Here is a 14,333-nt window from a genome sequence, read left to right as displayed (position 1 = left end):
CTCTTTGAAATAAAATGTCCAGAGATGCTTCCCACTATCATGAATTTTTAAAATCCTTTTACAAAAAAAATCAAAACAAACTTCTTGTTTTCAGTAACTCTTTTTTTTGTCTGGATGTTCAAGCGGGCCTAACTTGCCTGTTCTCTGCATCAATTTTTCCTGACTGCTGCTTCATAGCCTTGTAATGACACACCAATGTCACCTGGTATGTTTCTGTTCAGGGTTACGTCGACTGCTGTTTCTGAGATCAGCCTTGGAAAACGACACCACTTATGGTTGACAGTCGAACGTTTCCTTTCAAAGAAATACTTTGTATATTGAAAAAATGCAACAACTTAGTTCCAGGCTCAAAACACATCCAAACATTAGATGCTTAAGACCTAAATATCCAATCTTACATAATAAGTCAGGTTAACAAATAATGGACATTGTTATTCACACTTGGCATAAGTTATGAAATTCACATTAAAAATGTGAATGATATGGGAATGAATCTGACTCTGCCACATGACGACTGGTCCGTGTTGAATATGTGCCCAGTCAATGCAAATCAAGTTGGCATTTCCAATTTCAAGACAGGGTGATACTTATTCAGCTCTATTCTCCAATGTTTTCATGAGTTTCTACAGTTCTTCCAGCTCTCTCAATCTGGTTCTGTCTATAATGATTGAATGATTATTCTAGAATTCTGGAAAACTTTATTAAAACTACACAGCTATCTGACAGTCATAATTACGAAGGTCTGGGATATGCCTAAGGTACATTTAAAGCACGAGTCTATTTTAGTCTCAATTAAATAGGTACAGGTTGATTTGGTATATCCTTTCTCCTTAAAAATAAGCCTCATTAAGTTGCAAAATGTTTACATATATATACAACATATCTACATGAAATGATTCTAAAACAATGGCTTGAAGGTATTTGCAAACATCCCATAACAACGATGCGTGGCAGAGTTCGTACACTAAGAAATCATCTAACGTATGTCTGTACAGTGAAAAAATAATCCTACTGTATACAGTGTTTGCAGTTGCATATTGTGTTGCATATCAGACTTTTATTTATTGGAAATATTGTCTTCAGATGGGCTTTATCCTAAAATAATAACACTTGATTTCTGACAAACTTGTGGCTGGGCTGATTATATTAATCATACTTAAATTATGACAAACACTGAATGGAACACTTGCAAATAAATGTGATGGTGATAGCTACTATTGTTTCAAAGCAAGCTCTCTGAATGTGAAAAATATTACCACGCTAATCAAGCAAGCACATTAAAAGCAGTGAAATACCTTGTGCAAAGTATGCAAATATATAATACAGACAGTCTGAAGTCTCCATTAACTTATTCAAATCCACTGATACCAAAATATGTCACCTGGAATACTTGACTATTTGATGAGAAGGAAACACAACTCTACACTGCTTCTTCTCTCAACTCCTGCTTCAACTTTTGTTCAACAGCTGCTGTTCTGGTGCTTCTTCAGCCAATTGAAAGCGCCAACTAGAAAGTGTCAACTAGAAAGTAGACTCACTCTTCCTCAGCCCTTGCCAAATTAGAAGAATGATAAGGTAACAAGACAGGGCATCCTGATCTACTTGGGGAACTTGAAACTATGCTGAGAAATAATGATGAACAATTTAAAGAACGAGTGAACTTACATGGTGCTTGGCAGATGACAGATGGTGGTTTGTGCGTTGTCAGTTTTGTTCTGAACAAAGCAGGATCATCAGAGTAAAAAGTTAGCAAAACAAAAGGCTGAATAACAGTGCATAGCACTTGAGCATTTTTCAAAGAGCAAAAGACATATAGCAACCTCCTACAAGGAAAATGTTATACAAACTATGGTACACTATTACAAAGTACTGTCATTTGACAGGACCAGTGAATCACATTTACAGACTCGTAGTGCTGGCACAAAAGGCTTTGTTTTTAAATGAGTGGATGGAAGGCTCACCCTACTTAGTGTCACAACCCCAAGAAGGAGAATATTATACAGGAACCAGTAAAAGCTGCAAAACGATCTTCACAAGGGACAAACCTGCATGACACCACAACTAAAAAGATTTCATTCGCACACAAAGAGGTACGTCAAACTTCTCACAGCCCAACGTACATCTGGTTAGCAAAGACGGAAGCATTACAGTGATAACGAAAGGTGTAGGTAGGGTTAACTATGCAGCATTTGTAAGGAAAACAAAACTTCCTCAGCATCAATCTTGGGAAGCATTCATTCAGACTCAATCAAATGGAGCCTGAAGTGGCATGAAATCTTATCTTCTGGTCCCTTATATGATTTTTTATTATCATTCTTCGTGCAAAACATACTGGCATACTTAATCTACAGTCTGGCATGACAAAATGTTACTTTACAGTTGCTAACAGAATCTATTCCACTGTTTCTCCTTCCAAATTTGCACCAATTTCCTAAGAGGTCACAATACAGTACCTAGACGTTACAGCTTTGTCGGGAACAGAAGTCTGGACAGCTAGCACATTCAAACGTGAGTTCCTTTGGTATGCAACCTCACAAATTAAGTATACAGTAGTAAAACATTTAAACAGTCATTAACTTACAATCTGAGGCCTATAGAATGTTTAACTAGAGGTGATATAATCCAACTGCATTTTTTCAAAGTGTCTTGTGAAACATATGAGGTGACGCACATCAAATTACTATACACGTCTTTTCCCTGTACGTGTCCCCCATACAGTACATCATATTCATTGTAATTCTTCACTATCCAGCTCTTCAGTAACATCATACACTCAAATGACAAGAAGACTATTACTTTTATCATTCTAAATCACAGAACAATACACAAAGTGAGCCTGCAATAGACCACTAAAGAAAGCATATGGGAACCCATACAAATTGTTAGTCATATCACTAGGTATATCTTTTGGTATTAAATTCTGTTTGAAAAATCAAAAAACATTAATTCTGTAACTTCAATGTGAAAAGAAATGCATAACTGAAATAGAACTAGTACATATATATCTAAAAGATAAATGTACAAGAAATTCATTTTCCTATTTCAACAAAAAATGCAATTCCATCACATCAACTTCATCAGCCTGGTTTGAAATCACGGAATATCAGAGCTAAAACATTTTTCATACTTGCAGTAAGTGTTACACTAAACTGCTTGAGCTGTACAATATAAAAATCTACAGTTCTGTACTTAGGTCTTACAGAAAATCAACAAAATCAGATTTGATACCTTGAAGTTCAGTTACTAACCTTACAGACCTTACAGTTCGTTCGGGTTGCCCCAGGTCCCTCAGTGTGAGGCACCTCTGTGAGGCAATCAGTTAAAAAGGCTTGGTTTTCTATCATTTGATGTCATTTACCCAAATCTAAATAGCAGCACAGTATACTGAAATCCACAAAAGCGTGCAAATAAACCAAAGCTACTGATATGCGTATTGCATATTGCTTAACCTTTTTAGCAGGCAAAATTTAATTCAGACCAACAAACGCATCATCAGAGTGGCCACATTTAGTCCAAAATCAATGGGATATACCTAACTAATGTATTCTACAATCAGATATACCTTACGAAGATTCTGAAACAAAGTATAACGCCCACCTAAAAATATGATGCAAAGGAACATTCTACAAATTCCATTCAATGTGCAACACATGTTGGAATGAGGCTGTTCTTGCAAACTGTTTGCTAATCCATTGAACGTATTACATCTTGAGCAAAGTTTGATTGCATACATGTTATCCTTACTCACTAATGTCCATAACACTACAAAATAAAAGTATGTACTTTCTTTTCCAAATCATTCATTTTTAATTTCCTCATGACAGCTTCGATACAGCGTTGCTCTCCTGATTCCAATTTGTCTGTCATGACAGCTTCGATACAGCGTTGCTCTCCTGATTCCAATTTGTCTGGAATTAAATGTACAGTCTTTAAACCTTTAGTGGTTTATTTAACATCACTTTGTTCCTTACATCTTGAGCTGAGACAACATACCTCTAAATTATAGGTACAAAACTGCCCAAGACGTTAACAAAGTCGATGACACTTACAGTGTACTTACCTCGAGAGAAAGTTTGTGTCAGGAGTACATATCCGCTAGTATGGTGACCAACCGATTGTGGGAGCCAGTGTCCAGCAGCTTCTCCTGAATATCTCCGACCAACTTGGGTTCGCGCGAGCGCACGACCCGGAAGAAATACTGCACTTCGTGGACGTGGCACTCGTTAATGGCGGACAGCACCATAGACAGGTCTCTCGGGTACTTCAGGGCCCTGACGCAGTAGTCAGTCAAGCTCTCTATCAAGCTGTTCAGTTTCCCAGTCTTGCTGTTTTTCTCGGCCGTCTCGTTCGCCGCCGGGGGATTGTTTGCTGCCGAACCGGAAGCTTCGTTCCGCACCTTTTCACAGGCCACCGCTCCCGGCAATTCTTGGGCAGTGCTGGACGAGGAATCAGCCGGACCCTGGGAAGAAGCAACGCTGCTCGCCAGGCCCTCGTTGCCCTTGCCGTCGAACGGATCTGTTCGAGCCTGGGGCCCTTCTGCTTCCGTCCCTCGCTCGTCTTGGCCTCGTTCTTCCTTCGCGTCTTGCTCGGGTATCGACGATTCCGTTTCCATTTGCTCCTGAGACGACCTGCTCTTCCTACTCCTGCTTCTGCGGAGTTTCCTCTGGCTCCTCCTGTCTGGGACGAGGTTGGGGGCTGCCTGCAAGTTCTGGAAACCAGAAGTCCAAAAATGCAGTAAAAAAAATGTCTTGAGGGCAGAATTTTTCTTGGGAGAGAGTGGAAAGTGAGAAGGAAGAAAGAGAATATGAACAGAGGTCAAGTAAAATGAGTGAAAAGGGTTGCAGCTAGGGCCAAAGGGACACTGCAATGAATCTTAAGTAATGCTCACAAAAGCTCACCATTTTCCAGTGTGCGTTGTTAATGATCAGAATAACAAAAAAATTCCACAAAGCTTATGTACCTTTCAATAAGTTTGTCAATTAGATATCCATAATTTTTGGGGCTATTTCTAGCCATTATCTTTTTTAACGCTAAAGATATGATCAGCAGTCTAATGGTTATCTCTCCAATACACTCCTGAACTGGAAGAGGAAAGAACAAAATAGAAGTACTGAATGTCAGACTAAAATAGAAGCTACGAAACTCAGCCTAAAATAGAAGCAACAAAACTCAGCCTAAAATACAGTCTGCTTTCTCTCGCGTCAAAAAGAGATACACACAAATAACAAGAATTAAAACACACCTTTTCCAGGGGTGTCCCATGACGATAATTGGCCCCATGGGTTAACACCAGCAGCTTGCCGATAGACGAAAGGATGTTTGGGTGGCGCATGGTGGGCACGAGGAGCTCGCAAAGGCCGAGAGCGTAAGTGAGTCTCTCCGCATTTTCGTCTTCGAGCAGTTCCTCGGTGTTCTCCACTTTCGCTATGTGTTCCACGTAGCTCACCACAATCGGCTCCAAGAGCGATTCGTACTGGTCGAAGCTGCCTGGAATCGAGACGGTAAGTATAACTGTGTCTTAGAGTAAGGTTTGCTCGTTAAGAATTCTCATAAGTGAACAAAAAATTTTCAAACTTATTCTCAACATCCCACAGTTTTCTGATTTAAGCCTTCCTGTAGGAGATATTGCCTACATTGTGCTTTGCAAGGGATGCTGCAGACACTGCCCCTTTCTTGTCCCCAACTTAAATTAACCTGATACTCCTCAGTTGCTGATAAACTTCAGGTCCCTTCCTTTAGTAAAAGAACCTATATTCATGCCTACAGATAGCACGGCCCTTTATGGGGGCAATAATATGATAAAACAATTTGGGTTGTCAGTATTTAAACTTTTGAAGAGTTCGAAAAACATTTGCTACAATGCACATAATATTCTCTACAAGAGGAAATATAAAAATACTTACTGATGAGGTGTGACGCATGTGTGCCAACGAAGCTGTACAAGATTAGGATTCCTTTGTGGACCTCCTTTGGAAGCTCCTGACATCCGTTCTTCTCTGCCTGCTTCAGAAAGTGGCGCATGACTTCCACTATGCCCTCGACTAAACCTGCGGACAATTTCAGGAATGTTTGATGGATTTGCATGATGTGGGGACAATTGTTTAGAAAGTGATTCATCAGTAGGTATGATGCTGTCCCACTGGTGAGGTTAGGTTAAGATTTTCTCATTTTTAGGTTATTAAAGATGTTGAATATATAATAAAAATACCTACTATATTCTGTACACAGGTTGATTTAATGCCAAGACACTTTTCCTGTTTAAGACTTCCAAAATCCAGTTATTGTAGAACAATGGTGTTTTACCTTGCAGCAGCAAATGTATTAGTATACATATTTACACCTGTCAATGCATTACAGCCATTTTCCCTGGTGCTTACCACTCATAATCTCAAAACTCTTCACCCTGACTAATGACATTACTGTACATTGTCACTGATCCCCAAAGGTGATAATTATCTAATTCTTAAACCTTTGTAAGCTACACATTGTCCAGTTATGCATTGTGTCTCAGTACCTTAAAATTTTTGTTGAATCTCTCTCCTCTTGTGATCTGTCAATTTTCATTGCATATAATTGTAGTTTTCTTGGAAAGATGGACAAGCGAAGGACCTATATTAACAAATTTGCTCTTTACAAACAACAGTATGCAATACTGGCTAACCCTTGGCTCTAGTCCATTGCTAAATGAATACAGAAATTCAGTAGTAAGAACACATTCTTCTTGCCTGTCTTGAATGGTTAAGAAAAAGCACTGTGGGAAACTGAGTTTATGTGAAATGAAAACAGGAGCTTTCGCCCTTCGCTGAGATCAGCTGAAGAGATTAAGATTAAGAGTTCATTTTTGGCTCCTTTTTTTTTTTGTCATTGCCTGAAGTTTAGTATGCAACCATCAGAAATGAAAAAAAATATCATTATCACCTCGGCGAAGTTCGAAAGCTCCTGTTTTAATCTTACTCACATCCACTTGTTCTTCTACAGTGGCTTACGTCTTGACAGAGCCCTTGAATTGATTGGTTGATTATGAAATTTAGGTCTTGAAGACCAAGCGCCGGACACCCGTCAGGATTATTCAGCGCCGTAATGAAGGTGAAATACATAAGTTCCTAATTTCTGAAATAGCCAGCTTGCTAAATTGCCTGACTTCTGAAGACAGAACAAGAATAAGGTAATTTTGACAAAAATAAGCAAAATTTTTTACATCAATAAGGTACTTTGTGCAAAAATAAGTTAACTTTTTAAAAATAAATATTTACAAAAAGTAAGGTCATTTTTTTACCCGATTCAGCATAATGCGCAGCCATATAGCCCTGATCTTCAGGCAGCCAGAGGTACAACAATATTTCAAGGAACTGAAACAGTGAGCTGAGAAGAGTCTCTGAAAACAAGAGAATAAAGATCATTAGGAAAATGAGCCTGCTTTTGACTTTTTCAGCTCCTAAACTGAAAGCCCTTTGGCAATTTGCATAGGCTCCACAAAAGTAGTGAAAAGTCTGCAAATATTAAAATTCAAGATTAAAAATGTTGTATCTGAAGTACCCACAATACATCAGTCAGGTATGTATGACTTTTATCACAAGAATAACATATGTAAAGAGTATCTGCCTACTTTCGTTATGGCAAATATTCTGTTTGTCAGTCAGATATATACTACTGCAAGTTTTCTTCAATAATGCTGACCAAAAGTATTTTCCAGTATGGAAAAAAATGACATAGGTTATAGAAGCATTTTTCTGTGGCAATGGTACAGGTTTGTAAAGTCACCAATTCGGCGCCAGGATAGTGTTTCGGCGGCGCCATTAATTAAGTCTCCGCTGAGCTTGTTTTCTTTGGTGACTTCCCGTTTTCTTCAAGCTAAATTAGTCACGCCTAAAACGTGCCAGGTCACGCATTTTAATCATTTTTACTTTATGGTATTTATACGAATGTCACACATTGTGTATCACATGTTTCTTCATTCACAGGCATCAAGACTGTATCTATATTGTGTCTCTGTATGTTTCGTATTGTAATTCGTACTCGTTCACTGTATATTATTGTTTATTGTTTCGACCTCAGGTCACAGTCAATTCCATTGTCTCTCACGGCCCGGCGTCAGTCGGCCGCAATATAAGCCGCCTGGATCTGTAATAAATCAGCAGTAACCTTTACCTGCTCGTTTCTTTGACACCTTACAGGTTAAGCTAAATAAAGTGCAATGTTCGTGCTTCAGGAAAAAATGATCTTTATTCCTGTGAAGGAATGCTAATATAACGGCATTTGGGGAGCTCTGCCTTCAACTAACTTAGACAATAAATCACAATAAAACCTGTACAATGAACTGCGGACAATCGGTTTATAAAAATTCTGAGTGAATCTACAATACAGCCATCAGTAAGATGTCTCACCACTCAAACTGTTTTTCAAAATAAACACCAGGGCAACTTTAAGCGCTTCGTGCCCCTTGAGCGCCATGGTCAGCGGGCACCCGGAGCGAGAGCTCATCGGAATCCGGTGGTTCAGGTGCCAGAGGAGGAGCCGCAGAAACCGGAAAGCCTCGATGAGCGTCGGCACGTCGTCCGTCGTCTGCGGGAGGGCCAGGCAAGCGTTGAGCAACGCCCGATGGTTGATGATTCTTTTGCAGCCTGCGGGTTGGCAGCTCATGTTGGCTACCACTCCAACGACCACCTCCTGAAAGATAAAAATCGAATGCGTATAGGATTTAGGACAAAGCCCAAGCGCTGTGGCCTGTGAGGTCATTCAGCGCTGAAATGGAAATTGACAGTAAGAAGGTTTGAAAGGGGTAACAGGAGGAAAACCTCGCAGTTGCACTATGAAACAAATGTTAGAGGGTGGCAATTCTGATGGAAGAAAGAGAATACCCCCTTGCCGGGCCTGAAAGATAAATATTCGTGGATGACAACGGCAACTGAAACGTCAATTACACCAAAGAAATTTCTTCACAGTCATCCAGCTTGAGTTTGATAGTATGCATAATCGAAGACACTCAGCAAATTACCATTTAAACACACAAATTCTAAAATCACTCTCGTATATCATACATAAATACTTGATTTCACTTTACCACTAATGAACAATTAAAATTAAGATGTTCTCCATTGCAGATTCTAAGACAACTGCATTATAAATTGCCCTGTCGGCCATCACTTGGCCAAGAATAAAGGTACCGTGCACTTACTTAATTTATAAATAGTATGACAGAGAAACAATAAAGGCACTGTGAACTTACTCAAATGATAAATTACATTACTGTTTCAGCTGGGACTGAGCCCAAATTTTAGGAATGACTAACAAAGTAGAGTACCTTCCTTATTCCTGACATATGCCATCCAGTCTGGAATCTCCTTATGTATCTTTTCAACACTTCATATTGTTCCAATTTGTAGCCCTCATTCACGCTTTCATCTCCACAGTGCAAAAAAAGACGCGAAAGACTTCAAAGAGCTTACCGTTAGCCTCGGTGCGCGAGATAACGTGATTATGTCCGTCGCCAGCTGCAAAATGTCGACCGCTCCCAGATCGAGAAGGTGGATCACCACGTCAGGTTCCACCGTCATGTCCCACAACTGGCAGGCGGCACTTTCAACGTCTTCCGCCAGCTCCAAGACAGCCGGTCTCCCCTCCTCCAGACCGTCAGCCCCTTTATCCTGGAAAAGGATGCTTTTAGTTACTAAAATTGCAATGAAGATAATGGACATCGACTGGGCTGCATCAAGAGCTGGATGTCAAAAAGTACATCGCTGCTTCCCAGAGGATGTCGTGCATTTGGAACTTTGGAAGTTCAAGCGAAGATTCAGTGCGTTACAACCCTAATACTATTCTTGTATTTTAATACATTTTTATCTATTTATTAATTCATTTTTTCTTTTTTAATAGGTGAGATTTTCCTTTACCTCCTCATCTTCCTAATGAACGCCATGTTCTTTGGAAGCTTGAATTTCAAGTCAGTGGCCTCTTTGGTGGGCTTGTTTCATAAGAATAGGTTTCATCTACTGAATAATAATAATAATAATAATAATAATAATAATAATAATAATAATAATAATAACAGCAATTCCACTTATTTCCTAACCTAATCTAACTTATGCTTTCAACTTAAACACTTGATTCTAGAGTTTTACTGAAAAATGTATCATCTAAAATGGCAGCAGAGCGAAAGATAAGCATAATATCGTAGCTGATAAGTACAGATTATTATTATTATTATTCAGTAGATGAAACCTGTTCATATGGAACAAGCCCACCAAAGGGGTCACTGGCTTGAAATTCAAGCTTCTAAAGAATACTACGGTGTTTATTAGGAAGAAGTAAGAGGAAGTAAGGGGAAATATAGAACGAAGAGATACCTCTTATTAAAAAAAGAAAAAAGGAAATTAATGAATACTAGATAAATAAAAATGTATTGAAATGATAGAAGAATAGTATTAGGGTAGAATGCAGCTTCACGGCACCCTCTGGGAGGCTGTTCCACAGCCCAACGGTGTGAGGAATAAAGGACCTCTGGAATTGAGAAGTTCAACAGCGAGGCTTTACTTACGGATTGTCATTCGTGACAGATTAACCGTTATGCCTCGCCTATCAATAATGAGCAAAATCAGTCATAAACTAACCTTAGAAAGACCCAATATTCAAAGTAAAAGGACAGACCACTTGGTCCACTACGCTAAAATGTTTCTCACGCAACTAATTACCTCCTCAGAAGGTTCCTCGGTGTCCATGTTCTTCGAGTCCTCATTTTCCTGGCTGAAAGCCACGTCCGGAACGGGTTCGGCCTCCGCGGCTAGGTAGTACGGCAGTGCCTGAGAAGGGCGGGAGATATTGGCGTAGTTGTTAAAATGTTTAATGAACGTGAATTGATTAACTCACTGAAACTGTTACACTTTCATCGTTACTTCCTTGATAAAAATTGCAACACAAATAGCATTTGTCTGCAGAGATGTTCTAGGGGACAATTCTTAAGAATTTAAAGTTAGTATTATATAATTCTCTTGAATTTTGGTAATAAATTTAGTTCTTGGGGATAACTGTTTTTCCATTACCCTTTTAAAAGAAAGGTTTCAATACCTAGTAAACAGCAGAACAGGTTCAATATGCATAAAGATTATATTGCAAAAAATAGAATATTTTAAGGTATATATTGCATTTACACTAAAAAATTAATAAAACCTTTAACCAATGGCTTTTTGCACAGTTTCATGCTTATATTCATACGCTATACAACCCAGTTTCAATACCTAGTAAACAGCAGAGCAGGTTTGATATGCATAAAACTGTATTGCAAAAACTAGGCTATTTTAAGGTATATTTTGCCTTTAGACTAAAAATGAACAAAACATTTAACCAATGACTTTTTGTACAGTTACATTCTTAAAATCATATGCTATGCATCCCACCTGAGTGATGACGAGCAAAGTGTTTAGCACCCAACGCTGTGTGTAGGCGGTGTTGCCAATCGCGTCACCTCGGAGCATGGCACAAACATCTTCGCCCAGTTCGGCCGGGGGAGGCGGATTAACTAGACTCTGAAACGTCAGACGAAGGACCGTCAAGTAAAATGATTGGCTTTAAACTTACAAAACATGAAAATGGATGATTTTAGTAAGAAGATAATTCAAAACGAAGAATCTTTCTAATGACACGGATGGAATGGAATACAAAATTTAGGCCAAAGGCCAACCTTTTGCAGTTGCACTCTGCAACAATTGTTAAGAGGGGGCTGAGGAAAGTAAGATGGAAGAAATAGAATATGAAGGGAGGTACAGTCAAAGGGATGAAAGGGGTTGCAGCTAGGGGTTGAAGGGACGCCGCGGAGAACCTCGGGCAATGCCTACATTGCACCGCAGGCTATGGGGTAATAACGGGGATGAAACTTGATAAGCTGGAAGAAATAATATCACCGAAACACTGTAGAAAACTGTAATTCTGCAAACTGTTAAACATACAGAAAACGTTGCCGTAATTAAACAAACGTAATTCCAGGACTACTCACTTCCTCGGCGCCACTGTCGTTCCTATCGGGGGACTCCCTCTTCTCGCCCGGATTCAACTCGTCCGATCCCCGGGCAGACCTGGCGACGCAGGGAGAGGAACTCTTCGACTCGGGCAAGCCCTCTGCCGAGTCCGAAGCCGCGGGCAAGTCGTCAAGTTCATCCATCGCCTCAAGATTTCAGGGGTGCCTGGAAAAAGGATGCATTTTTAAATTTGATATTACAAATATCGTACTGATGGGACTCTTTGTTCTATATATGAAGACGGTTAATTTTCTGAATAATAATAATAATGATAATTCGGCTATTTTATTTTTATTTGGACACGAAAAGTTAAAAAAACTGTAAAACTCAAATACATAGACAAAAACAGCAACTTTTATAATAAGAATAACTGTAACTACCACAGGCAAATACGAAAAATTATTTCGTTATTTTGTACTAAAGCATTTTGCCCTAATTCATGTCGCAGACGGTAATAATTACCAGTAATTTCTTATATATAAATAGAGCAATATATAATTTAGAGGAGAATCCCACTCTAAAACGCTTATGCCTTTGGAAGCAATAGTTATAGGCCTTCTTGTACACGCCCGATCTCGAATCCCCCCCACACACACACACACAAGGTTCGGCACTTGCGAATTCAGTCGGAAATTGGCGAGAGCCAAAACTTAACGGCCACTAACAAAGTAATCGTACAAAATATGGCCGACAGAACTGCTTTGCTTATGTGACTCTTCAAAGAAACGGTCCGACGGCTCCACAACTGCGTCAACTTCCGCCCGAACCCGAACGCAGGCCTGTGGGGTGTCGCTGGAAATCCGAATGTCTCATAAAATAGAAAAATTTGAACAGTGCAAATATATAATTAAATGTTTTAGCCCTTCGCGCATTTCTCGACTGGGCCTCGGAATTCTCTCGGTGTAAAAGGAGAGTTTATCGTTATTTAGATTTATTATTTATATTTATATTTAATAAATTTATTATATTTATTTAAATATATTTATTATCTTTATTTATATATTTATTAAATTTTTACATCTGGACCTCCCTAAATGTCTTAGCCCTTCGCGCATTTCTCGACTGGGCCTCGGAATTCTCTCGGTGTAAAAGGAGAGTTTATCGTTATTTAGATTTATTATTTATATTTATATTTAATAAATCTTATATTTATTTAAATATATTTATTATCTTTATTTATATATTTATTAAATGTTTAAATCTGACTTCCTTAAATGACTTTCCATAAATCTGGGCCTCGAATTCTCGGTGTAAAAGGAGAGTTTATCGTTATTTAGATTTATTATTTATATTTATATTTAATAAATTTATTATATTTAAATATATTTATTATATTTATATATTTATTAAATGTTTAAATCTGGACTCTCCATAAATCGGGCATCGCGTCGACACGACACGGGCCTGGCGTTGGACATCCGCTTGTATGAAATGGAGAGAGAGAGAGAGAGAGAGAGAGAGAGAGAGAGAGAGAGAGAGAGAGGCCTAAATAAGAGAAACGGAAGAAATATAAAATAAAAAGAATAAAATATATAAAAAAAAAATTTTATGTTCCTATGTATGAGACATAGAAGAAACAGAAAGAATAAAATAGAATACATAGAAACAGGCCTATAAACAGCTCGTATAGACCTATAATTCGTTAATAGAATTAAATAGAGATACGTCATAGGCCTACGCTCCTATACATGGTGAGGTTAGGTGAGAGTACAGCCTAACCTCACGGAAGGCTATAAAATGATAGATATCTCTATAAATACAATTCTAGACGGTTTAAACGGTCTTATATAGCTTAGGCCTATAAACTATCGAGCCCTAGGCCTATAGACACGTCATCTAGTCTAACGACCTCCCAAGCGAGTCAGGCTGCCCGGAAAGACGTGTTGTAAGCTTAGCCTGACGCATTCTTTCATGACATGCAGTCTAACGAGGGTTAATATAGGGATACGGTTAATCTACGAGTGTTTATAGGAGCTCTATAACGAAGCCTAGGCCCATAGGCCTACGTAGACCTGCTAACCGCCGGGGCAAGCTATTTGCTCATCTAATAGCCCTATTTCAGCCTCAATAGCCTTGCAGACTGATAGTTTCGGGGTCAGGCTATTTAAGTGTGGCTGTAGTACTCACGGGAACAGCGCCATCGTCACAAATATATAATATAAATAATTTAAAAATGGCTTCCATTCGGGTGGGCTCAGGGGCCGACATGGCTCGCTTTCCCTTACTTCTCGTGGCGATTTTATTTGAATTTCTCGGTTTTAATGGGTTTTTATGCATTGTTATACGCTTAGTTTAATGTATAATTATATTATGTATTTTATTATG

The 14,333-nt window shown here is 38.9% G+C and overlaps 1 protein-coding gene across 3 annotated transcripts; it reads right to left on the bottom strand.

Annotated features, from left to right (window-relative positions):
* Positions 1 to 684: 684 nt before the first annotated feature.
* LOC136856184 (uncharacterized) lies at positions 685 to 14,240 on the bottom strand. 3 transcript variants are annotated; one of them, XM_067133860.1, is made up of 11 exons: positions 14,136 to 14,240; positions 11,987 to 12,173; positions 11,391 to 11,519; positions 10,689 to 10,796; positions 9,447 to 9,644; positions 8,385 to 8,667; positions 7,277 to 7,375; positions 5,904 to 6,047; positions 5,243 to 5,487; positions 4,061 to 4,708; positions 685 to 3,908 (listed from the first exon to the last, which is right to left on the bottom strand). In XM_067133860.1, the coding sequence occupies exons 2-10, from the start codon at positions 12,149 to 12,151 to the stop codon at positions 4,079 to 4,081; spliced, it is 2,001 nt and encodes a 666-aa protein (XP_066989961.1). In that variant the 5' UTR covers positions 12,152 to 12,173; positions 14,136 to 14,240; the 3' UTR covers positions 685 to 3,908; positions 4,061 to 4,078. The 3 variants fall into 3 exon arrangements, with proteins under 3 accessions (XP_066989961.1, XP_066989959.1, XP_066989960.1); XM_067133858.1 differs by having other exon boundaries at positions 685 to 4,708; XM_067133859.1 differs by having other exon boundaries at positions 685 to 4,708; positions 14,029 to 14,200.
* Between the last annotated feature and the right edge of the window lie 93 nt (positions 14,241 to 14,333).

Source organism: Macrobrachium rosenbergii, chromosome 34 (assembly GCF_040412425.1).
Source record: "Macrobrachium rosenbergii isolate ZJJX-2024 chromosome 34, ASM4041242v1, whole genome shotgun sequence".
Classification (NCBI taxonomy): domain Eukaryota; kingdom Metazoa; phylum Arthropoda; class Malacostraca; order Decapoda; family Palaemonidae; genus Macrobrachium; species Macrobrachium rosenbergii.
The sequence above is the reverse complement of the archived record's forward strand: the minus strand, read 5'-3'. Positions and strand labels throughout refer to the sequence as shown.